This window comes from Anolis carolinensis, chromosome 4 (assembly GCF_035594765.1).
Source record: "Anolis carolinensis isolate JA03-04 chromosome 4, rAnoCar3.1.pri, whole genome shotgun sequence".
Lineage (NCBI taxonomy): Eukaryota > Metazoa > Chordata > Lepidosauria > Squamata > Dactyloidae > Anolis > Anolis carolinensis.
This window is the reverse complement of record NC_085844.1, coordinates 230,397,003-230,420,844: the sequence shown is the minus strand read 5'-3', so window position 1 is coordinate 230,420,844 and position 23,842 is coordinate 230,397,003. Positions and strand designations below refer to the sequence as shown.

Below are 23,842 nucleotides of genomic sequence, written 5' to 3'. Positions count from 1 at the left end.
CAGTATTTCCTAAATAGTTCTGGCTGCCTTTGACAAACACTAACAAACATAAATCCCCAGCAGGTTACACTGAATCTTTGTGTTTCAATAAAAGCATATTAACATACGGCATAAAGGAAAAAATGTGGCAATAACAATCATGACAAACAGATAATGCCCACATATATTCACACCCTATTAATTCATGCTAATCATTGAATAAATACTACCCCCTAATTCTGGATTCATTTCTACAGTCAAATTAATGCACTGTGTTACCACTTGAACTGCCATAGCTCAATAATAATACTGTAATAATAATAATAATAATAATAAATTATTTATAATGGATACATATATGTTTTTATAGTTTTATAATATTGTGTTTTACTATTATTGTTTGAATCTAGCATTCAATTATTGCCATAGTTTGTAAGTTTGTGAGTCCCACTTTGGGGGTGAAAAGGGTGGGGTAGAACTACAAATCACAAAGCATTGAGCTGCAACAGCAAAAGTGTTGACAAACTGCATTAATTCTACCATGTAGATGCCCTTTCTGTCATCCATCATATCACAATTGGCATGTATGAACAAAAGGGGGGATTCTAATGTTTTGCTGATCATAATTGCTACCAGTAAACCCAACTGTATTCTTCACTGCAAACTTGTGGGCATTAAATGATCTTCTGCTACCGATTCCCCATAGTATGTCCCTTCCGCCCATCCCACAGTACTTATTCAATTCACCCTTGTTGCCCAATGTTATTCCAGAAGAAAATTACTACCTCGCCTTCAAGCTCACGTTCCTTCTGTCATAAAACAAATGTCACTGAACATGCTATTAGAGACAGAAAAGAAAAATAGAGCAATCGGGAGAAGTGTTGTTGATAGGAGGAAGTGATTCTAGGGGTAATTGGCTATAGCTCTCACCTCACCCAGACAACAGAATATAAACGTGGGCGTGTATGTGCTTTCAGGTCATCTGTCCACGTATGGGGACCCAATGAAAGTCAATAGGGCTTTCTTAAGCAAACTCAGAGGTGTTTTGGCCAGTTCCTCAATCTGAAATATAGCCTACAGCACCTGGGATTCACTGGCAGTCTCCCATCCAAGTGCTAACCATGGCTGTCCCTGATTAGCTTCTAGGACAGTGGTTCTCAACCTGTGGGTCCCCAGGTGTTTTGGCCTACAACTCCCAGAAATCCCAGTCAATTTACCAGCTGTTAGGATTTCTGTGAGTTGGGTTGTTGTGTGTTTTCTGGGCTGTATGGCCATGTTGCAGAAGCATTCTCTGCTGACGTTGCACCCACATCTATGGCAGGCACCCTCAGATGTTGTGAGGTTCTGGGATTTGAAGACCAAAACATTTGGGGACTCAACAGGTTGAGAACTACTGCTGTAGGATCTCATCACACTAAAGCATGGATCCACTTTAAATCCAGTTTCTGCCTCCTGCAGAATTCGGGGATTTATAGTTTAGGACAGCTCCTGGGCCGCACTAAACTACAACCCCAGAATTCTGAAGGAGGCAGAAACTGGATCCGTGCTCATAAGACTAGACTTATGGTGACCCATTGCATTTCATAGGGTTTTCTAAGGCAAATAATATTCAGAGCTGGTATTGCCACTTCCTTCCTCTGAAATATAGCCCATTGACAGCCTCCCAACCAAGGAACAACCAGGGCTGACCCTGCTTAGCTCCCAAGTTCAGACCAGATTTTGGTACTTTTAGAGGTCACGAAGAGTCGGAGACGACTAAACGACTAAGCAGCAGCAGAGTGTTTAAGCCCTCAAAAGATATTTAGTAATGTATGTCCTTATCATAGGTTTAACTCTGGCATGGGCAAACTTGGGCCTTCCCTACAGGTGATTGTACTGAGCATGTTCAGACTCAGGACTCCATTTTGCATTCTGATTTACACCTCAGTGGAGGTAGATGCATGTTGCTGTTTGAACTTCAGTAGGGAAGGATGACTTATGGACTTCAGTGAGTACAATTAAACCTACAGACTATGGACAATTGATTAAGAACGATACCCTGTGTATTCAACACAGAGAACTACATCCTAGCTATAACTGAAGTTAAGCGGCTGAGGGGGGAAAGGAAAGGGCCTGAGGCCGTTGGGAATGGTGGGAGTTGAAGTCCAAAACACTTGGAGGGAAGGCCCAAGTTTCCCAATGCTTGGTTTAATCCATATTACAGTAGAGTCTCACTTATCCAAGCCTCCCTTATCCAAGCTTCTGGATTATCCAAGCCATTTTTGTAGTCAATGTTTTGTATATCATGATATTTTGGTGCTAAATTCGTAAATACAGTAATTACAACATAACATTACTGCGTATTGAACTACTTTTTCTGTCAAATTTGGTGCTTAATTTGTAAAATCATAGCCTAATTTGATGTTTAATAGGCTTCTCCTTAATCCCTCCTTATTATCCAAGATATTCGCTTATCCAAGCTTCTGCCAGCCCGTTTAGTTTGGATAAGTGAGACTCTACTGTAATTCTATTGTTGTTGTTGTTATACCTAGGAAAGTTGGTACTGGGCTTTTAAGCGTGGCTGTGACTTGTGGGTGGGCTCACAGAGCCCTGTGTGTCCCGTGCGCGTTGACAAAGTGTGGTGTTAGCGAGTGACCATGGCTACCCAGAGTGAATGCCCTCTGCACATGCCCAGAAGCACTCTTGCGTACTCAAGACATTCCCAGATTCGACAAAAAAACACTTCCCAACCGGGGCAACTCCAGAGTCCTGTGCGTCTTTGGCACAACCCCCGATGATGTCCTGACGCAGCGTGGAAGGCTCTCTGCATATGCTCAGAGGCACTTCAGAAAGAGGAGAACCAACCCCCTCCCCACAACAAAGATTCGACAAAACCACCCTCCAAGCGCAGCAACCCAAGCAAGGGGGAAAACAAGGCCCCGAAACCGCCCAATCGGGGCTCAGGGAGGCGAAACGCACCTTGCTCTTGACTTCCATGGGGCCGAGGCTGCGGCTTCCTCCGCCTCCTCCCCGCTGGACCCGGTTCATGCCGCCCGAGGGTCGCTCGGACTGGAAGGTGAGGCTTCTCCGATGCCGATTTCAATCCCGATCGCTCTGAACTGCGGAAGGGAAAGCTCCGCCCGACAGCAACGCCGCAGCAGCAGCTCCAGCCGCCGCCTCCTGGCACCTGCAGCTCCGAGGAGGAGGAGGAGGAGGCGTAGAAGGAAGCAGCGCGCATGCGCGGCAACGGAAACGCCCCGCAAATCCACCACAAGGAGGGGGAAGCCCCTGCACACCTGCGAGCCCCGGAGGCGCATGCGCACCTGTTGCTTCTTGGGCAGAAGAAGAAAGAGGGGAAAAAAGGAGAAAGGCACCTGCTGGCGAAGGCAGGGTGGATCCAGACTGCGCCTGCGCCACTGGGACAGGGAAGGAGGAGGTGAAAGAAATACCTGCCGGGCTGGATTCCTAAGAAAGGAAGAGGACGGCGCATGCGCGGCTGCTGATCGGGGTTTTCCATAATAGAAGAGTGCATATACAGGGTTGTTGTATGTCTTTCGGGCTGTGTGGCCATGTTCCAGAAGTATTCTCTCCTGACGTTTCGCCCACATCTATGGCAGGCATCCTCAGAGGCATAGATGTGGGCGAAACGTCAGGAGAGAATACTTCTGGAACATGGCCACACGGCCCGAAAGACATACAACAACCCTGTGATCCCGGCCATGAAAGCCTTCGACAACACAGTGCATATACAGTTGTGGGATTCATGCAGGTTGGCACCATGTTAAGTGCCATGTCTTAATGCTATGGACTCCGGGTAGTTGTAGCTTGGCAGCGAGCGGTTGAAGGCCTTGTTAAGCTATAACTCCCAGGATTCCATAGCATTGAGCTATGGCAGTTAATATGCTATCAAACTGCGTTAACTCTACAGTGTAGCTCAGTGATTTCCAAAGTGGGTGCTACCGCCCCCTGGTAGGCGCTGCAGAGATCCAGGGAGGCGGTGATGGCCACAGGTGCATTTGGGGGCGATGAATAACTTCCCTGTTTCCCCTAAAATAAGACATCCCCAGAAAATAAGACCTAGTAGAGGTTTTGCTGAATTGCTAAATATAAGGCCTCCCCCAAAAGTAAGACCTAGCAAAGTTTTTGTTTGGAAGCATGCCTGTCGCCAGCCAAACAGAACACCAGAGCATGCAGGATTGGTAAATGTACCTACCATAGAGTGTTGTACATGGAAATAATGGTAGTAACAAGAAATTCTTGATAGGATTCACAGTTTGTCTGGTTATGCTGGTTTGTGATGACAACTACTGTAGAGTATATAATAAATGTTCATTTTTTTTGTTCAACAATAAATGTGAATTCTTCTTCATGGAAAAATAAGACCTAGAGCATCTTTGGGAGCAAAAATTAATATAAGACACTGTCTTATTTTCGGGGAAACACAGTATGTTGTGAGATTCATGCAGTTTGGCACCACGTTAAGTGCCATGTCTTAATGCTATGGACTCCTAGTAGTTGTAGCTTGGCAGAGAGGGGTTGAAGGCCTTGTTAAACTATAACTCTCAGGATTCCATAGCATTGAGCCATGGCAGTTAATATGGTATCAAACTGCGTTAACTACAGTGTAGTTCAGTGATTTCCAAAGTGGGTGCTACCGCCCCCTGGTGGGCGCTGCAGAGATCCAGGGGGGCAGTGATGGCCACAGGTGCATTTGAGGGTGATGAATAACTATTATCTTTCTGTTCTGAGTTTAAAAAATAGTTTCATAATTTCAAACTTCAATGTTTCTAATTTACACCTTTCTTTATTTTACGAAAAAGGTGGAAACATTCTTATATCTTTCTGTTTAATTGCTATTAAAAAATTTTAAAAATTAATTTCCAGGGGGTGCTGAGTAATATTTTTTCTGGAAAGGGGGGCAGTAGGCCAAATAAGTTTGGAAACCACTGGTGTAGCTGGACCACTAGTCACTGGAGCAACACAACAGATTTCCAGAGTTTTGGAAACCCTTCAGTTTTCATCCCTAGAGGAATAGTGCTTTTCCTTTCTTTGCAGAGTTGCCTCCAGTCAAGGTTGTAGCCAAGGGTGGGTGGGTGGGGGGAGGTCAGGGGTATGATCATAGTGCAAGCTAGAGCCACTCCATAACTAGCTAAATTTAAATGCAACATGGGCATGGAAACCTACCTCTTCTTGACTCTTCCATTATGTATTAAAGAACTTTTTACCCGGGCCAGATTTGAGCAGCTCAACATTAAGTCCAAGCTAGGTAGACATCAGAATATCCCCTATACGAAGAGAACCTGTGGGTGTCGTGAGGTAGATGCAGAAGTGGAGGACTCAGAACATTTTTTCTTTTTTTAAAAAAATAATTTTTATTGAGGGTTTTATACACAGTAGGATAAAAGGAAAAAGGGCAAGAGAAGGGGAAAAAGGGGAAAAAAAGGGGGGGGGGATAAGTGTAGGGAAGGGGGGGGGGAATTTGTCAGTCTTCCATCCTCGTCACTTCAGTATGATTTGCTACTGTTTCCGTTCTTCCTGTAGTCCTGGGTGGATTTATTTTTTATTTCTGTTTATACCGATCAAAGTTTGTTGTTCTATATATTTGCTCTGTAAGTTAATTCTTATTCCTTTGTTGCTTATATTCTTTGTAGAGCGACCAGTCCGTACGTTTCATTGGTTTCCCTTTGTGTTGTTTAATCAGAAAGGTTAATGAGTCCATATCATATATTTCATCAATTTTTGCGGTCCACTCTTCTATGCTTGGTATAGCTTGTATTTTCCAATATTTTGCGAATAAGATTCTCGCTGCTGTAGTCAAATATGTGAGCAGTATATCTTTGTTTCTGTTGAGGTTCATATCTTTGTCGGTTATTCCTAGGAGGTAATATTCTGGTTTTAAAGGGAAAAACTTTTTATTATTTTCTGAGTCTCGGCGTGTATTATTTTCCAGAATTTCTGAGTTTCCTCACATGTCCACCAGGCGTGGTAGAAAGAGCCAACCTGGTTTCTGCACTTCCAGCATTTGTTTTGAACATTGGGATACTTTAGGCCTAATTTTTCCGGTGTGATGTACCACCTGTGAAAGATTTTTAACCAATTTTCTTTCAGGTCTGTCGCATAGGTATACTTTAATTTAACATTCCAAATTTGTTCCCATTCTTCGAATTTAATTTGTCTTCCAATATTTCTGGCCCATTTTGTCATACATGCCTTAACTGTTTCCGTCTCTGTCGACCATTCTAACAATGTGTTATATAAAATTGTTATGCTTTTTTTCCCATTCCTAAGCAGCTTATCCCATATCATTTCATTTTCGTTGAAGCCAATTTTACTGTCTTTTACAAATTGTTCTTTTATTTGTATATATTGGAACCAAGTTAAGTTGGGGTAGATCTTTTTTAAATCTTCTTGTTCTTTCAATTGGAATTGGTTCCCTCTTTTTATTAGAATTTCTTTATATATTGGCCATTGTTGCCATCCAAGGATTTTTCTTTGATTGGCCTCAAGAGGAGAGATCCACATCGGTATTTTCCTGTATATATATGATTTATATTTCTCCCATACCTTTATAATTGAAGATCGTACAAAGTGATCTCCGAATCCTTTTTCAATTGCTCTTTTGTCGTATCCAATATAGGCATGCCAGCCTCGACGTAAGTCGGATCCTTCCAGGTCTAGCAATTTGTCATTTTTCAAGAGAGCCCAGTCCAGCGCCCATGTTAGGGCGGAAGCTTCAAAGTAAATTCTTAAGTCGGGGAGACCAAATCCCCCTCTGGTCTTAGAGTCAGTCATAATTAAGTTTTTAATTCTCGGTCTTTTCCCTTTCCACAGGAATTTTGAGATTTCCTTATTCCAGGTATTAAATATTTTAGTGTTCCGGATAATAGGAAGGTTTTGAAAAAGATATAATAGTTTTGGTAGAATATTCATCTTTATTAGTGCGATTCTCCCCAATAGTGAGTAGGCTTGATCGATCCACGAAAAATTTGATTCTAAACTCGTTTCAAAACTAGAGGGGGGCAGCTTTTCGTTTCTGATGGTATTTCCGAATTTGGCCCCCCAAAAAATTTGAAATTAATGAAAATTCGTTATTTTCTAAATTAATTCGTTAATGGCGGACGCGCATGCGCAATTCCCAAAAACAGCACAGAGGGAGAGGACTTTACAGGACTCTCCCACCCTCATTTTTTGAGTGATCTTCTTCCAACTTGGTACAGTGGTAGAACACATTTAACACTGATAGCTCACCAAAATTTGGAACGTTTCCCTTATCCTCTGATTTTTGGCGAATTTTCATAGCTTTTATAATAAACCATTTTTTAATAATTGCAGAAATCTGTTCCTGGTTTGAAAGTCTTATTTCCTGTTAAATTGGGTTGTCTTTACTGTGAAAGTCATTGTTCTACTTCAGAAACTTTGTTTTTGTGGCTGAAACTTTGTTAAATTGGTGTGTGTGTGATATATACTGTGTATATATATAATATATATAGTCCCTGCATAATGTGTGTGTGTGTGTGTGTGTGTGTGTGTGTATAGGTAAAGGTAAAGGTATCCCTTGACGTTAAGTTCAGTCATGTCTGACTCTGGGGGTTGGTGCTCATCTCCATTTCTAAGCCCAAGAGCCAGTGTTGTCCATAGACACCTCCAAGGTCATGTGGCCGGCATGACTACATGGAGTGCCATTACCTTCCCGCCAGAGTAGACCTATTGATCTACTCACATTGGCATGTTTTCAAGCTGCTAGGTTGGCAGAAGCTGGAGCTAACAGCGGGCACTCACTCTGCTCCCGGGATTTGAACCTGGGACCTTTCGGTCTGCAAGTTCAGCAGCTCAGTGCTTTAACACACTTCGCCATCGGGGCTCATGTATATATAATATACATACACATACACACAATGGTTTTAAGCTGGGCAGATAGTTCATTTTGGAATGTTTTGTAAAAATTAGCCGAGAAGCCATCAGGTCCCGGCGCCTTATTCCCCTTCAGCGATTTTATTATTTTCTTTATTTCTTCTTCTGTAATTTCTTTGTTGAGTAGCTCTCGTTGTGTTTGGGTAATTTTCTCCAGTTTTTGATTGCCTAAATATTGGGCTATTTTTGGGTAATCCAATTGTTTCTCTTTGTATAGTGGGCGTAGAATTGGTGAAATTCTTCAATAATTTCCTCATCCTTGGTGTGAATTTTGTTAGCCCCTCTTATTTTTGTTATTAGTTGTTGGCGCTTTTTTCTTATTTTTCTGGCTAACCAGGCTCCGGGCCTGTTAGCATTCTCAAAGTTATCTTGCCTAATGAATTTTAATTTCTTGGCAGTATTCTCCAATTCCATATGGTCTTTTTCTTTTTTCAGGTCCTTTAATTGTTCTTGGATTGATTTGTCTTTGGGATTCGTTTTCAGCTGTTTTTCCTTTCTGTCAATCCCTTTTCCAATTTCATTTATTCTTTGGTATTTTTGTTTATTGTTTCTAGCCTTTTGTTGAATCAAATAGCCTCTTATTACGGCTTTATATGTGTCCCAAATTGTTTGAATTTTTGTCTCTTCTTGAGTGTTTAATTTAAAGAATTCCTTGGTGAATTCTTTGTATCTGCTTATATCCTCTTAAAATGCCCTTACCACACCAGGGTTCGATCTCTCTATTTAGACCCTCTGCTAGAGAATCATACTCACTTAGAGAATAAGGAGAAACTGCGTATCCTTCTACAGGGTTCAGATAAAAACTCTATTTTAAAACTGGCCCTTTTTACGCAAAAAGCACTGGCCATTCGTGAGAAGATGGAAGCTGAGAGCTGAGACATTATTGCAAAATCCAAACTTAAAATTTACTATGGACAAGACACTTGTTTTACTTACCCCTGTCCTCCTTCAAACCTTACCTTAGGAAATTACTAATTTTAACCTTTTTACTCTGTATTGTACACTTATCTAGGAGCAGGTTATTAGGCCGCAGGTCAGGATGTTTTGTATCTTTACATGGTTTTATTGTATGTATGCGTTAGTGTGTACGTATTGTATGTTTTACATGTTTTGATATGGTCAAAAGTGACTAATCAATAAAGAATTATTGTTGTCTTGAGTGTCCACTCAAGTTTATAAGTGAAGCCTGATTTCTAAATTATTTTGCCTTATGAAACTACTCTTCATGATTTGCTAAAAAAAGTTTCAAACCCCCCCCCCCCCATTTTTTGGCTATGGTCCTGTGGGATAAATGCAGTTTGGCACCACGTTAAGCGCCATGGCTTAATGCTATGGACTCCTGGTAATTGTGGCTTGGCAGAGAGGGCTTATTAAACTACAACTCGCAGGATTTCATAGCATTGCGCCATAGCAATTGGGCTGTGGCACAGGCTGGTTAGTAGCCAGCTGCAATAAATCACTATGACCAAGAAGTCATGAGTTCGAGGCCAGCCCGTGTTGGAGTGAGCACCCGACCATTAAAATAAAATAAAAAATAGCCCTGCTCATTGTTGAACTAAGCAACTGAAATACTGTTGCATTTACTGTAGTTTGAAGCCATTGTTCCACGTCCTAGTCTCCGGAGCAGCAGAAAATATATATGACTTCCCCTCACATATTTGCTATCATGTATATCATGTATTAAACTGTGTTAAATCCACAGTGTAGATCAGGCATAGGCAGACTTCGGCCAGGTGATTTGGACTACAAAAGAAGCAGCCACATTCCCCCAGGCAGGAAGCAGCCAGGCTTTGAATCTGCAAGGCCATTAAATGCTAACCAAGCTGGCCAGTTGCAACATTCACACTTGCCTCACACCCTGAGCCTTCCACAGATATATAAACACTATTTGCCTAGTTTCCAATAGATCTCACAACCTCTGAGGATGCCTGCCATAGATGTGGGCAAAATGTCAGGGGAGAATGCTTCTGGAATATAGCTATACAGCCCGGAAAATTGTAGATGGACCCCTAGTTACAGGAGCAACAGATTTCCAGGGCCTTTGAAACCCGGAGCCTCCAGTGGCTCAGTGTGTTAAAGCGCTGAGCTGCTGAACTTGCAGACCAAAAGGTCCCAGGTTCAAATCCGGGGAGCGGAGTGAGCACCCGCTGTAAGCTCCAGCTTCTGCCAACCTAGCAGTTTGAAAACATACAAATGTGAGTAGATCAATAGGTACCGCTCCGGCGGGAAGGTAACGGTGTTCCATGCAGTCATGCCAGCCACATGACCTTGGAGGTGTCTATGGACAACGCCGGCTCTTCGGCTTAGAAATGGAGATGAGCCCCAACCTCCAGAGTCGGACACGACTGGACTTAACGTCAGGGGAAACCTTTTTTGAAACGCTTCAGTTTTAATCCATAGAGAAAAAGTTGCCTCCAGTCATTAATGATAATAAACACGATTCACAGAAGTTACAGGATTTATAATCTTGTAACTTTTATAACCATTTGTAATCTCATAAATGAAAAGAATTCTAACCAAAGTCTTTTAAGTCCTTCAAAGAAAAAGTAAGAATACTGTAATAATGTATTATGGGGATGGGAAGGAAGAAATTCATTTTTTTAAATTTTGTGTCAAAAGCATTGCATAAATAAATAAGTATAAAAGTGATAAGATAGAGGGAGCATAAGTGGCTAAATAATTTTTGACCAAAAACAGGCAAGAGTGACCATATTGACTGTAGCTTTAAACAATTCCTCCTCTGTGCATGAAGCAGGACATTATGGGCAAGCATAAAGAAGCAGAGATGTATGTTCTGCTCCACAATCACACAAGGTGGAGGATTCTTTTAAGTAGTGTCATTTTGCTAAGTTGTCTTTTGATCTGCCCTCTCCACTTCTGAGTCTGTTCAGGGACTTCTAAGTTGACCATTCTTGGTTTGCCGCTGGAGGAAGACCCTTGTGGGGGGCCATCCAGTTGGAATTTCCTGGTTCAGCTGCCCAGGGGGATAATCTTGCTGGTGATTCTCATGAAGCTTTGCCTTGATTTGAATCTACTAGGAGGAGGCGGATAGCCATACAGTGGGTGGCTTTCGCAGTGTTCAACCTTGTTTCTCTCCCAGTTACAGGATACACAACATCAAGGGTGACAATTTACTTGATTTCCTTCCAACATGAGAAATTTTATCACCTTCGGTTTGAGTTTGCATTATATGGTCAGTGTAGACATATATAATGCAGTTTAACTGCACTGAACTACATCGTATGAATCTACACTGGCCATGTCATATAGGTTCAAATGGTATTATATGGCAGTGTAGATCCAGCTTGTGTCCTGCTGCTTCCTGCATTGAATAAATTCATTTCTGGACAAAAGAATGCATGACACACATCTGATATCAGAAATGGCAACATTTAGAAGCCAGTGGGAAGACATTTTAGTTCCACAGCATATTCCATAGTTCACCTGAAAAGTTCCTTCTTGCAATAATATAACTTCAAAGGGGTAATATTGTTAATACAGTTGAGCTGGAACTTCTCCAGAAGTATAGCTTTTATCTATCTGAGTTTCAATGGATGCATGCTCTGATGCTGTTGTTTTGTTGTTGTTAATTAATAGAACAAATCTGGGACAGTTGTGTTTTCACAGACCAGTGCTTTTGTGAAGTCATTGCCTTTTTAGCATATATCTGCATATATTTAATTCCTTAACAATTCCATTGTCATAGAGGACATGCTTTGTAATTTCTCTCCATCTCATCTGCCACCTACTTTCTTTACTTATTGGGCTGGATATAGCTGTATTTTGAGTAATCTTATTAAAGTAAGTAGAATTTACACTAAAAATGACTTTAGGCCTGTGGAAGTAGTATTCAGAGAAAAAAGCATGTTAGTCTGTTTCAGCTTGAAAGGACATAAAATGGCACATTTGAGAGTGACTGAAGAAAAGCAAATTCCTAATACAAGCGTTTGTGGATTATCAGATGCAAACCCTATTGATTTCAGTATGCTTATTAGCCAGTTATCACTGAAATTCAAGAAAACAGTATTAATCTTTAAAATACTGTATGACAGTTTTTTGTGTCTGCTATTAAAGGCTGAATTGTGAAAGAGTTTCTGAAAGAGTCTTGTGGATTCTTATTTAGGTCATAGAATCATAGAATCATAGAATAGTAGAGTTGGAAGAGACCTCAAGGGCCATCTAGTCCAACCCCCCGCTAAGAAGCAGGAAATCGCATTCAAAGCACCCCCGACAGATGGCCATCCAGCCTCTGCTTAAAAGCCTCCAAAGAAGGAGCCTCCACCACGGCCCGGGGGAGAGAGTTCCACTGCCGAACAGCCCTCACAGGTGTTTCTAAGTCTCCTGTAATGGGAAACAGATTTATGTCATTCAATGAATGAAGATTTATTTGGGTCTGGAAGTATATTCTGCAGAATTTATGCTGGGCGAAATAGTTCAAATTCTTTCTCATGGTTTGACACCTTAAATGTTCTTCTTTCAGGTGAATGACAGGTGCACCATTGGGGAACCTACATGACCACTAAGGCAAAAACATTTAATTGGATGGCATAAGTGTGTATTAGGGTGTATCTACACTAGAAATAATGCAGTTTAACACCACTTTAACAGCCTTAGCTCACTGATATGGAACCCTGGGAGTTGTAGTTTTGCAAGGTCTTTAACCTTCTGTGCCAAAGAACGCTGGCACCTCATAAACTACAGGTCCCAGGATTCCATAGCATTGACCCAAAGCCATTAAAGTGGTGTCAAACTGCATTAATTCTGCAATATAGATGCACTATTAGACTGTAATTCTGTTTGGGAATAAACCACATTAACTCACAACATTTACTTCTGAGTAACCATGGATAGGGTTGGCCTGTTTACAGTTCAAATCTTTTGACTTGAACTCTCATCTCAAACAAATTATTTAAATTTATCAAAATTATACAGAAACAGAAGTGGAAGGGATCAAAATCAACTGGACGTACCTATACTGATGCTAAAAATCAACGTAGTTTTATATACTGAGGATCCATTTGTATATACAAACCAGTTATTTCTTTGAAAATTTTCCAGTGTATGGTGGGAAGAATACTTAGGGTATTAATGTGTTGCCTATTAATATGCATTAATGTAAATCCAAAAAGTCTGTTACATTTTTCAGGAGTACAGTTGAGTCTAACTTATCCAACATAAATGGGTCGGCAGAACGTTGGATAAGCGGATATGTTGGATAATAAGGAGGGATTAAGGAAAAGTCTATTAAACATCAGATTAGGTTATGATTTTACAAATTAAGCACCAAAACATCATGTTATACAACCAATTTGACAGAAAAAGTAGTTCAATAGGCAGTAATGCTATGTAGTAATTACTGTATTTACGAATTTAGCACCAAAATATCACAATGTATTGAAAACATTGACTACAAAAATGCGCTGGATAATCCAGAACGTTGGATAAGTGAGACTCTACTATATTTAAAAAAGTAACTTTTCCAAACTCTATACAGATCACACGGAGAGGATTTTCTTGTCAGTCGAATTGACTTGCTTCTGAGACGCAAAAGCTGTCCAGTTGAACTCTGAGTGCTTATACTCATCATGTGGATGGTTTTATCACTCCAGGTTTATTAGGTTTCTATGAAGGAAGTTTATTTCTCCCCCTTGCATTCTTCGCATGGTTGGAGTTCCAGATAAGGAGGGTGTGCCCGAAAGGTTTCTTGAAGTCAGCAAGGTACATTCATAAGGCAGAAATCTTGGGACCTCACCTCTTCAAAAATATTAATCATCTGTTGCCTAACGTCACACAAATGACTTTGGTACTGTAGTCAACCAAGGAAAGGAAGCAAGTTCAGATAGTAAAGAAACAGGCAGGTCTTCTTTCCTGGGGAAAGCACAAGATTAGTGAGCTATTTTAGTCACAAGCTCTGCAAAACCTGTGAGTCAGACTTTGCTCAAAGGTTTTTTTTTCTGCCCCCAAAGAAAGGAATGTTCTGTTTCTGCCGACCTGTTCAGTGCCAGATGAGGAAACGTGCTTTTTAAATGCAATGCTAAAATGTACCATTCTAAAGTTACCTGGGATTTGTAGGAGGAGGACTATATTTCTATTGCATAATATGAGCATTTTATCTATAAGTCTGCAATCTTGTATTTATTATTGATTTATTTCAGACATTTATATCCCGTCCTTCTCACCCCCAAGAGGAGGGGGGGGGGGGGCGCAGCAGCTTAGGGCGGCCTCACAACCAGCAATCATTAGATGCTAACAACATAATATTTAAAACAGTTACAATGAAATTAAATTAAAACATTAATAAAAAACATCCATTTAAAAAGTGCAATTCAAGTCATAATCCAGGTCTGTCCATTATCAGTCATTTAGGTGTGAGTCATATTAACCATAATGAGATTTGCTTTGTCATGGACATGTGTAGGATTGCATTGCAAAATTAAAACATACCATGAAAAGATTTCATTTTAAATTGCCATTTGTTTATGTACATGTTTCTACTTTATCCTATATAAGTAGATTTCAATGTACGGTACAATGAATCAAATCTCTTTGAAACTATACTATTTGAATGACATTTCTGAAACACTTTCTGTTTTGAAAACTGACTCAAAAAGTGGTCTACCATTGAAAAACAAATCCTGATCTTATTATACTTTTAATGCCTAGTCTGGGTTTAAGGACAAGGTTGGTGCCATTTGGGTCTGCAAGGGGAGGGCATTCCAAACTAGGATGTTATAGCTGCAAATTCTTCCATGTTTATTCAAAAGTACACCCAACGAGTTCCCAGTTGTGGAAAGTATGCCAGTTAAAGGACTGCAACTCCCATCATACCACATCATTGATTAGGCCAATTAGGGCTTCTGTGAGTGCAGTGCAATGACATCTAGAACAGTGATTCCCAATTTCTGGTCCTCCTGATGTTTTGGACTTCAGTTCCCAGAATATTTGACCATTGACCAAAGTGTCTGAGACTGCAGGAAGCTGAAGTCCAAAACATCTGGAGGAATAGAATTTGAGAATCACCAATTTTAAGGGTTACTCAGTTCCTATCCTTGATTTATGTCCATATAAGTACTTAGAAAATAAATATTTTCTGAGTGCAGAATGACTAGCCTTTTGGGTGGAGACTGAACATTCTGGCATGTGCCACCTCACCACCATAAGCCTCTGGCTTTGTAAAGTTATCATTGTGTACAGCATTAAATGGTTTGCATTCCACTGCCGCAAATGTCATTTTTGAGTCTTAGCAGCAACAAGCAGCTATCTTAATTGGCTTCCAAAGGGAGGAGTAACTGAGTTAATATGTTGGCAGCAAAGACAACAGAGTCTTCTGGAGACTCATCTTGAAACATAAAGCATTCACAGACTAAAGTCTTCTTCGTGTGATGCATTCATCAGTTGCTATTCCAGAGAACATCTAAGGAAGACTCCAGCATGCCACAGCTGAACTGGCAAAGATAACCAAGTTTGATTCTATTTCTTTGTACTTAAATAAGAAAGTAAGCTTATTTTGGATTATAGCACCCACAGTTTCCAAGTTTCTGAGAGCTGTAGTCTATATATAAAAAAGCTCTGTGCTAGACCATTGGGCATTTCAGTATCTGCACATAGATGGACAGTGGATTTCAGATGAAGGTTTTGCCCAACGCTGAAAATTAAACTTGTTGCTGCTGTTCCCTACAGATGGAATAGCATCCTGCAGGAGTTAATGTATTCAGTGATTGTGTATGACCACATACTGCCATTATCAATAATCTTTGTTCTTATTTTGCAAATTTTGAAGGTGTGATCCTATACATTTCGGGGCAGGGTTCACAGATCATCTTACTACACAAGTGTAAGAACTGCACTATTATTTCATCTATTAAGAGGCCTAGAATCTTAATGATAAAAATCAATATAGAAATGGTGGGTGGGTGCAGTTATAAGACAGTCAAGCAGGTGACATGGCTTACATACTATGGGGAAATCAGATGCCATTTGATTTTGGAAGTGAAAGGTCAGCCTTTGTTAGTACAGTAGAGTTTCACTTATCCAACATAAATGGGCCGGCAGAATGTTGGATAAGCGAATATGTTGGATAATAAGGAGGAATTAAGGAAAAGCCTATTAAACATCAAATTAGGTTATGATTTTACAAATTAAGCACCAAAACATCATGTTATACAACACATTTTACAGAAAAAGTAGTTCAATACGCAGTAATGCTATGTAGTAATTACTGAATTTATGAATTTAGCACCAAAATATCATGAAATATTAAAAACATTGACTACAAAAATGTGTTGGATAATCCAGAACGTTGGATAAGCGAGTGTTGGATAAGTGAGACTCTACTGTACTGTACTTGAAACTGCCAACAAATAAATGGTGCTATATGCTACATTTCAGAGTAGGGCTGAGTATTCCTTGCCCAGGAAAATGCCACAAACTTCCTGGGTTTGCTATAATTCGGGAGGCCACTTGAAGGCATATGCACATGCAAGCAGATTATATGGGCTCAGTGAATTTGGTTTTAATGCAAATTCACATGGATTGACCTCTTCAATACGTTAGCATACTTTAGTGTTTTTTAAAGTTTGTGAAATGTGCATAGCTGATTTCTTCCTTTCATCCAATATATACATTTTCTATTATAATTTATATTCACAGTTATTCTCCTCTACTACTTTCCTGTATTCCCCTCTTGGATGCTAAATAATGTATTGATTTGAAAGGTCAGTATGAAAAATGCGATCAAAAACTATTTAAGTAATTACATGTTTTAGGAATTTTCTAGGGAGCACTTATTCTCAGAAATCAGTAAGATGGAGAAGTGGTTGGCTTTTTTACCACACATAAATGTGTAAAATGTAATCTCGCATATAACCGTAAGGGTACTTTTCATTCCTTTACGGTGATGCCTCATATTTCAACATGGAAATCTATAAAACTAAACGTGTTCTGGATGTTAAACTGTAATGTAAAAGGACTTGCCAAACAACCAGCTGAACTCGCACAGATAAACAGATTCTGTATTATACCCTTAAAAAGATTTGTGCCACATGAGTTCTTGGGCAACTGCTTCGTAAACAGATGGACACACAGATAGATAGATATACACCAAGAGAGAGAAGCATTTATATGTTTCATACTATAATTCTTGCAGTCTTCCATTAAGGCTGGTTTAGGAAGGATAATTTACTGACTTGAAAAATGCATTTGTTCCTGTTTCTCTTAGGATGCATCTACATTGTCAAATTAATGTAGTTTAACACTGTTTTAACTATCATGGATTAGTACTATGAACTCTTGGGAGTTGGTGTTTTACAAAATCTTTTGATTTTTCTACCAAAGAGTGCTAGTGGCTGAATAAACTACAAATCCCAGGATTCCATATAAATTTTTTTTCATGTCAGGAGTGACTTGAGAAACCACAAGTCACTTCAGGTGTGAGAGAATTGGCTGTCTACAAGGATGTTGCCCAGGGGAGGCCTGGATGTTTTACCATCCTGTGGAAGGCTTTTCTCATGTCCCTGCCTGGGAAGCTGGAGCTGACAGACAGGAGCTGACCCTGCTCTCCAAATTTGAACCGCCGACCTTTCAGTCAGCAGTCCTGCAGGCACAGCAGTTTAACCCATTTTGCCACCTGGGGCAATAGAACTGAGCCATGGCAATTAAAGTGGTGCCTAGTTGCATTGTTATATTGTTATTACTAAGTGTATCATATCCAGAGTAACTCTAGTGTAGAGAGGTTTTGTGTTAAACAGAGATTATTGATATGATTGTATTTATTTGTTTGTTAAGGGAAAAAGGGAGTTATATATTAGCAAGGAAAAGCCTAACATGGAAACCAGCTGGAAGCAGCGTTTGGTAGATTGCCATGGTAACACAGCTTCCCTTGGGAGAAGAAAGGGGGTGTGGCTAAGTTGACAGTTGGAGCATATTCCCTTTTTAAAAGTTGAGTTGCTGATAAGGTTTTGAGAGGATCAGTTGCTGTTAGGTTTTGGAAAGATTAGGAGCTGTGGGAATCAGCTAAGGACGGCAGCTTATTGTTCACTCAGGGGAAAGGCTGGTGATATAAGTTGACCGGGTGTTTTATTTACTGTTCGAAAAGAAGTTATTTAAGATATATCCATTCAAGCAAGACTACATTGTAACTTAAGATCCGGAACGTTTACTGATTGAAACCACACGCTTATGTACCAAAATAAACTTGAGTTTTATTTTTCATAAAGATCAGTCTCCTTGCCTCTCTGTAAGCCTGAAGGAAGACCATTACCTCACGTTGGTGGCAGTTACCGTACCTATCTATATAAGTTACCATACTTTTCTATATGAGTTACCATCTTTACTCATTTAAACCCATCAGTTCTGTTATCCTTCCTTATCCACTAAATCCTCCCAGTCATACATTCACACATCCTCCATCCCTCCCTCTCACACGCACGCACATCTCCTCAATTGGAGGCAGTGGTGGGATTGAGAAAAGGACTTCCCCCTGCCTGAGTTGAGTTTCACAAATTGGAGCTCTCTTCAATTGGTGGGATAAAAAAGATTCCTCCCTGCCTCAGTTCTCTTCATCTAGTTATTTGATGTGTTACTTGTTGGTTTTTCTTTATTTTCCTTACTTTAAAAAACAGTGTGGACCTGATGAGGAAATAGCATAAAACTTCACAAAATATTTTGTCAGAATTTAAAGATACTATAATTTAAAATAAGAATTAGACAGCATTCTTTATTGTACCAACAAAGCAATTTTATTCTCATTTGTTCTGTTCCTCTGGAAGCATACGTTTAAGATAAATAGTATTTTGAATGATCTGCTTTTGTCTGTGTTGATGGATAATTCTATCTTTACACTTTGCTCCCTGACTTTCTGTGCCGCCCAATAAATAGTTTTTTTTCCAGAACTTAATAGATTTACTTATTCCTATAATAGTAGTAGTTAGTTCAGTTTATAATAAAAATCCCTCTTTCACTTTTATTATATTTATATTTCTTTTTATCATGGAAGAACAAATATAGATTTATATCGGGATTCTCTCGTGTGTTTTCCTACCTATTGGCTTAGGGTGGGTGGGGGTTTTTTCCCATTATGTTTACTGGAAAGTGGGGATTTTTTTCCATTATGTCTACTGATAAGTGTTGTGGGTTGCAGTTAAATATTCCAGGCTGAGCCTGCATTTGAGCTAACCCTTATTGACATTAGATGAGTTTGACAACTGAGGCTATACAATTCTCCAAAAGCCCTTGCTTATGTCTCAACCAGCCTTGTCTTTCTCAGATACACCATTGTATTGCTCTGAGTCTGAAGGAAGAATATGGCAGGAGTATTGATAACAAAGAGTATTTAACACTTTTCATCCACACAGTGTTTTACAGGCTCTGTAAAGTTAAGCCTTGCAGTATTATGGCCCTGGAACAAGAGAATTTAAAGCTCTTTTTGCACAATCTCTTTTCCTCCTGGTACGGCCAGCTCCATTTGTGGCCATATGGATTAGCTGCTGCTCAGCTCCCTCCCTCCCACCAAATTACATTCCTATCAGAATCAAAGCAGAATACTATTCATGGCTTCTTAAGGCCATGTTGAGCAGATGCCCGTAAACCTGGGAACATGGTTAAGTAATTGATGATATGTACCAAATTCACAACTTAATCCATATTTATCATAGTGAGCTTCCATTCTCTTTTGGCCGCTTTGTGATAGTTGTATGTGAAATAAATGATTTAATTGTAACATGGGTATGAAAAGAACAGCCAAATTCACCACATGACAGATTCTGCATGGTGCATTTACAATGTAGATTTAATTGAGTTTGACACCACTTTAATTGATGTGGCACGATACTATGGAATTGTGGAATTTGTAGTTTGGTGGAGCAACAGCAGTCTGGCAGAGAAGGCTAAAGACCCTATAAAACTACAACTCCCATGATTCCATAGCCTTCAGCCATGGCTGTTAAAGTTGTACAAAAACCTCCTTAATTCTACAGACGTTGGCTCCTTGTGACCAGATTACCAAAAGCTTGGGGTAATCAAATGGAAAACTGGATAACTCCCTACACTTGAGGCATCTGTCTCAAACAGTTGATTCAAGGTGTCTTAAGTTGGCTGTAAATTGTTAAATACTGTTAATAAAAATACGCTTACCTGGGAGTAAGTTTAGTAGAACTTACTCCCAGGTAAGTGAGAATAAGATTGAGGTTTATCATCGTCAGCTTTTAAAAATAATTCCTGGCCAAAAATACCCTTGGATGGTGTTCTTTCTTGGTATTGGCAAAATAAAGTGACCAACCTTGAGTAAACTGCACTGTGATGTAAGGATGGGTGTGTCATTTCTATTCTTCCATAGGCAGCGAAATGCTGTGAGCTGACCATACTGATAACTCTGCCCATACTCTTTCCCACTGCCATGCAGTCATGTGCACCTCTCACCATCAACAGAATCCAGAAATTGGTATCCTGTCAGAAAAGCCATTTTGCTAACATGTACTGGAAGCTGAAATATTCTTGCTGAATCTTTGGTTTGGGACTTTTGTTCACAGAATCTTTCCGCTATCATGGCAGCTGAGATTTTCTGAGAACTGTAGTCCAAAAATAATGTCCAAAGTTCTCTGTGTGCACATATATGATTGACTGGCTAAACAGAGAACTGTTATGTATAGAATTTTATAACTCTTCCATGTGCCCTGTATTCTGATTGTGCAGTTCAGTAAGGCTGCCATGTTCATGGGGAATAAATTCTCTTCATGGATACCTAACTGTGGGTCATAGCAAACTGCATATTTTGACTATTGTTGGGTGGAAAGAATAATGTGGAATTACACTGGAGAACTAGAGAATTGGGAATAATTTTTGGAGTGTGGGTAAGTGAAACCATAGGTACGAGTGGGTCAGTTCAGGCCCCAAATTCTTTGCTCTATTTCTCTCATCAGCCTCCGGTGGCCTAGGGGATAAAAGCCTTGTGACTTGAAGGTTGGGTTGCTGACCTGAAGGCTTCCAGGTTCGAATCCCACCCAGGGAGAGCATGGATGAGCTCCCTCTATCAGCTCCAGCTCCATGCGGGGACATGAGAGAAGCCTCCCACAAGGATGGTAAAAACATCCGGGCGTCCCCTGGGCAACGTCCTTGCAGACGGCCAGTTCTCTCACTCCAGAAGCAACTCCGGTTGCTCCTGACACGAAAAAAAAAATCTAGATGGTTATAGGGGGACCTTGTAATTCAGGTACAATTTTAGCCAGAGGTGGCTTATTTATTAAGTGAAGTGGTTGCTCGAACCTAGTGAGGGAGGCACACACCACCAACCTGCTAAGTGCTTGAATTATCATTCTTTTTAAGATACATTTTGCTTTGACACATTCTTAGTCACCACTGAGGAATTTCTTATTTTCAAGGTGGCATCCACCTCACCCGTAAGGACAGGAACAAACCTGGGCAGGAGCTAGGATGCTTAGTGTGTGTGTGTGTGTGTGCGCGCGCGCGCGCGCGCGTGTGTGTGTGTGTGTATGTATGTGGCAAGAGATATTTACATTTTTTTCACTTTCACAGAAGTTCTATGTTCCTAACCCTCATAAAAGTGGAGTGTTGTGCTGAACAGGCTTAACTGACATTGCTTAGCTTGTGAAATCAGACAAACAAGGATGAAATGCCCTTTGCAAAGGGTATGATTAAACATAGTTCAATGATGTGAAAAATATTTAATGAGCACACATTGAAAAGAATGTAGGTGTTGGCAAATGTATACAATTGTGAGACATAGCAACAACCAGTTTAAATACTGAAAGACAAGAGAAACGTGGATCTCCCTGTTGTAATTACAAGAGCAATAGCTAACATGCTGAAGAATTCTGTAAAAAGGAGTGCAAATCAAGACCTACCACTTCCTCACATAACTTAACTTAAATTCCACTGAATTCTTCACTTAAAATCTGGTATTCCACTGGGTTCATCACATTCGTTTGGTTAAAGTGCAGTTTTTGAGTCTTTTAAACATTGAGGGCAACATTTTTTTCCAACGTATCAGGAAGAAGTGAGGAAATTGATTTTTCTCAAAACTCCTGATGTTTTGCCAAATCACCCAATTTGTGGGAAGAGAATTGGGGGAGGAGTCAAAATAAACTTTTTGAAGCAATTTCCTTTTGCTCCTCAAACAAGAAGGTTTGGTTGTAAGCTACCTCATAACGCTTCTACTTTGCAATAAAAAATAAAAAATTGCCTTTTACAGTACCTTTATTCCTTCCTTCCATGATTTGTCTGTGTCCTGTGTTGGGAGGGCCAGTGCTGTTGCCCTTCCAAATGGATTTCCCTCCCATCCCTTTTCTTTCTCTCCCTCCCTGCTGTTAGGAATTGTGGGAAGTACCAAAAAGCACCGAGAGGGATGGTGGGCGGGGACAAATGCCTGCAGTGTGGAAACCTCTTCAGTGAAAAATATTCAAGACAATTGAGTGCACTAAACAGTGTGATTAAAAGGTAGGGAAAAACTCAATTTTATTACGTAATGGAGTTAGACTGAACTCTCTTCTTCTGAACACTTCCCAGCATAATCAGATGAAGTCCTAACAAATTTTAATTCTCAGTATCACAAATATATTATTTCTCCATTTGCTTCTAGACTTGCTTGTTTAAAAAGAGCAATCACCCAAATCCAACTGCTTAAGCCAGGTATGGTAGAATTATTGAATCACTTGCTGAGTAATAAGTCAACATTTATAAAATCCCATTGATCTAATAGAATCATAGAATGACAGAGTTGGAAAGGACCACAAAGGCCATCAGTCCAACCCCCTGCCATGCAGGAAAACACGATCAAAGCACCCCGACAGATGGCCATCCAACCTTCAGAGAAGGAGACTCCACCACGCTCCGAGGCAGCATGCTCCACTGCTGAACAGATCTTACCTCCAGGAAATTGCTCCTAATATTTAGGTGGAATCTTTTTCCCCCTCAGTTTGAATCCATTGGTCTGTGGCCTAGTCTCTAGAGCAGCAGTGAAAACAAGCTTGCCCTTCCTCAAATGTGACAGCATTTAAAATTGTTGAACATGGCAACCATGTCCCCTCTCAGCCTTTTCTCCAAACTAACATCCCAGCTCCCTAAACCATTCCACATAGTGCTTTTGAAAAATAAATAACTAATTCCCATGTCAGGTCCCGTCTCAGTGTCAATTGTTTTTCTGATGCGCTTTACCTCATCCCTCAGTTGAGAATAACCTCATTGTTTATCCCACCCGAGTCTCTCACTAAATGCAGCACTTTATCTATCAACCTCACTCACAGGTCTTACAATTTTTACTCCTCGCACTTTGGCCCAGCTTGCGTTTGTTTAATTCTTGTACAGTTTTTATACTCAATTTTATTATGTTATTGTTACTATTTTATTGTTTTATTATGTTATTGTATAAGCATTTTTACTTGATGCTGTCGTGTGTCTTGTATGTATTTGATTTTGCTTTATTGTAATTGCTTGGACTTGGCCCCATGTTAGCTACCCCAAGTCCCTTTGGAGAGATGGAGGTGGGGTACAAAAAAAAGAAAGTTATAGGGCTTGGTTTCCAAACCTTTGATCATTTTAGTCATTCTTCTTTGGACACGCTCCAGCTTGTCAATATCAATTTCCTTGAATTGTGGTGCTCATGTACTATTTTCAAGTCAGGTGTCCCCCATCCTATATCTGTGCATTTCATTTTTATTGCTGAAGTGTAGTATCATATGCTTCTCCCTGTTGAAATTTATTTTGTTAGTTATTTTGGCCCAGCTCTTTAATCTGTTCAGGTCATTTTGGATAGGTTGGAAGTGAGGCTTGCAATTAGATCAAGACCAAAGAAAACATGACAGTGTATCTTCCATTCAACTTCACCTATTCAGTTGTACATCTGCAACTCAACATTTTGAAAACTAGTGGTTTTTGGTCTATGTGCAGTGATCATGCTGGCTCTGGGGCTCTGAGCGATATAGTCCAAAAAGGCATAATTTCCAAGAACTTAACTGCTAGTTAA

The 23,842-nt window shown here is 40.2% G+C and overlaps 1 protein-coding gene and 1 long non-coding RNA gene across 2 annotated transcripts in view; both read right to left on the bottom strand.

Moving 5' to 3' along the window:
- Positions 1–3,280, bottom strand: part of pard6b (par-6 family cell polarity regulator beta) — a 49,395-nt gene extending 46,115 nt beyond the window's left edge. The window contains exon 1 of the mRNA XM_062979750.1: positions 2,938–3,280. Within this exon, the coding sequence (XP_062835820.1) occupies positions 2,938–3,006 (69 nt within the window). The 5' untranslated portion in view covers positions 3,007–3,280. The remainder of the gene's footprint in view (positions 1–2,937) is intronic.
- A 9,929-nt stretch (positions 3,281–13,209) lies between these two features.
- Positions 13,210–22,565, bottom strand: LOC134298681 (uncharacterized). Its single transcript, XR_010005795.1, has 2 exons — positions 22,076–22,565; positions 13,210–13,737 (listed from the first exon to the last, which is right to left on the bottom strand). It is a non-coding gene; the product is annotated as an uncharacterized LOC134298681 (long non-coding RNA).
- Between the last annotated feature and the right edge of the window lie 1,277 nt (positions 22,566–23,842).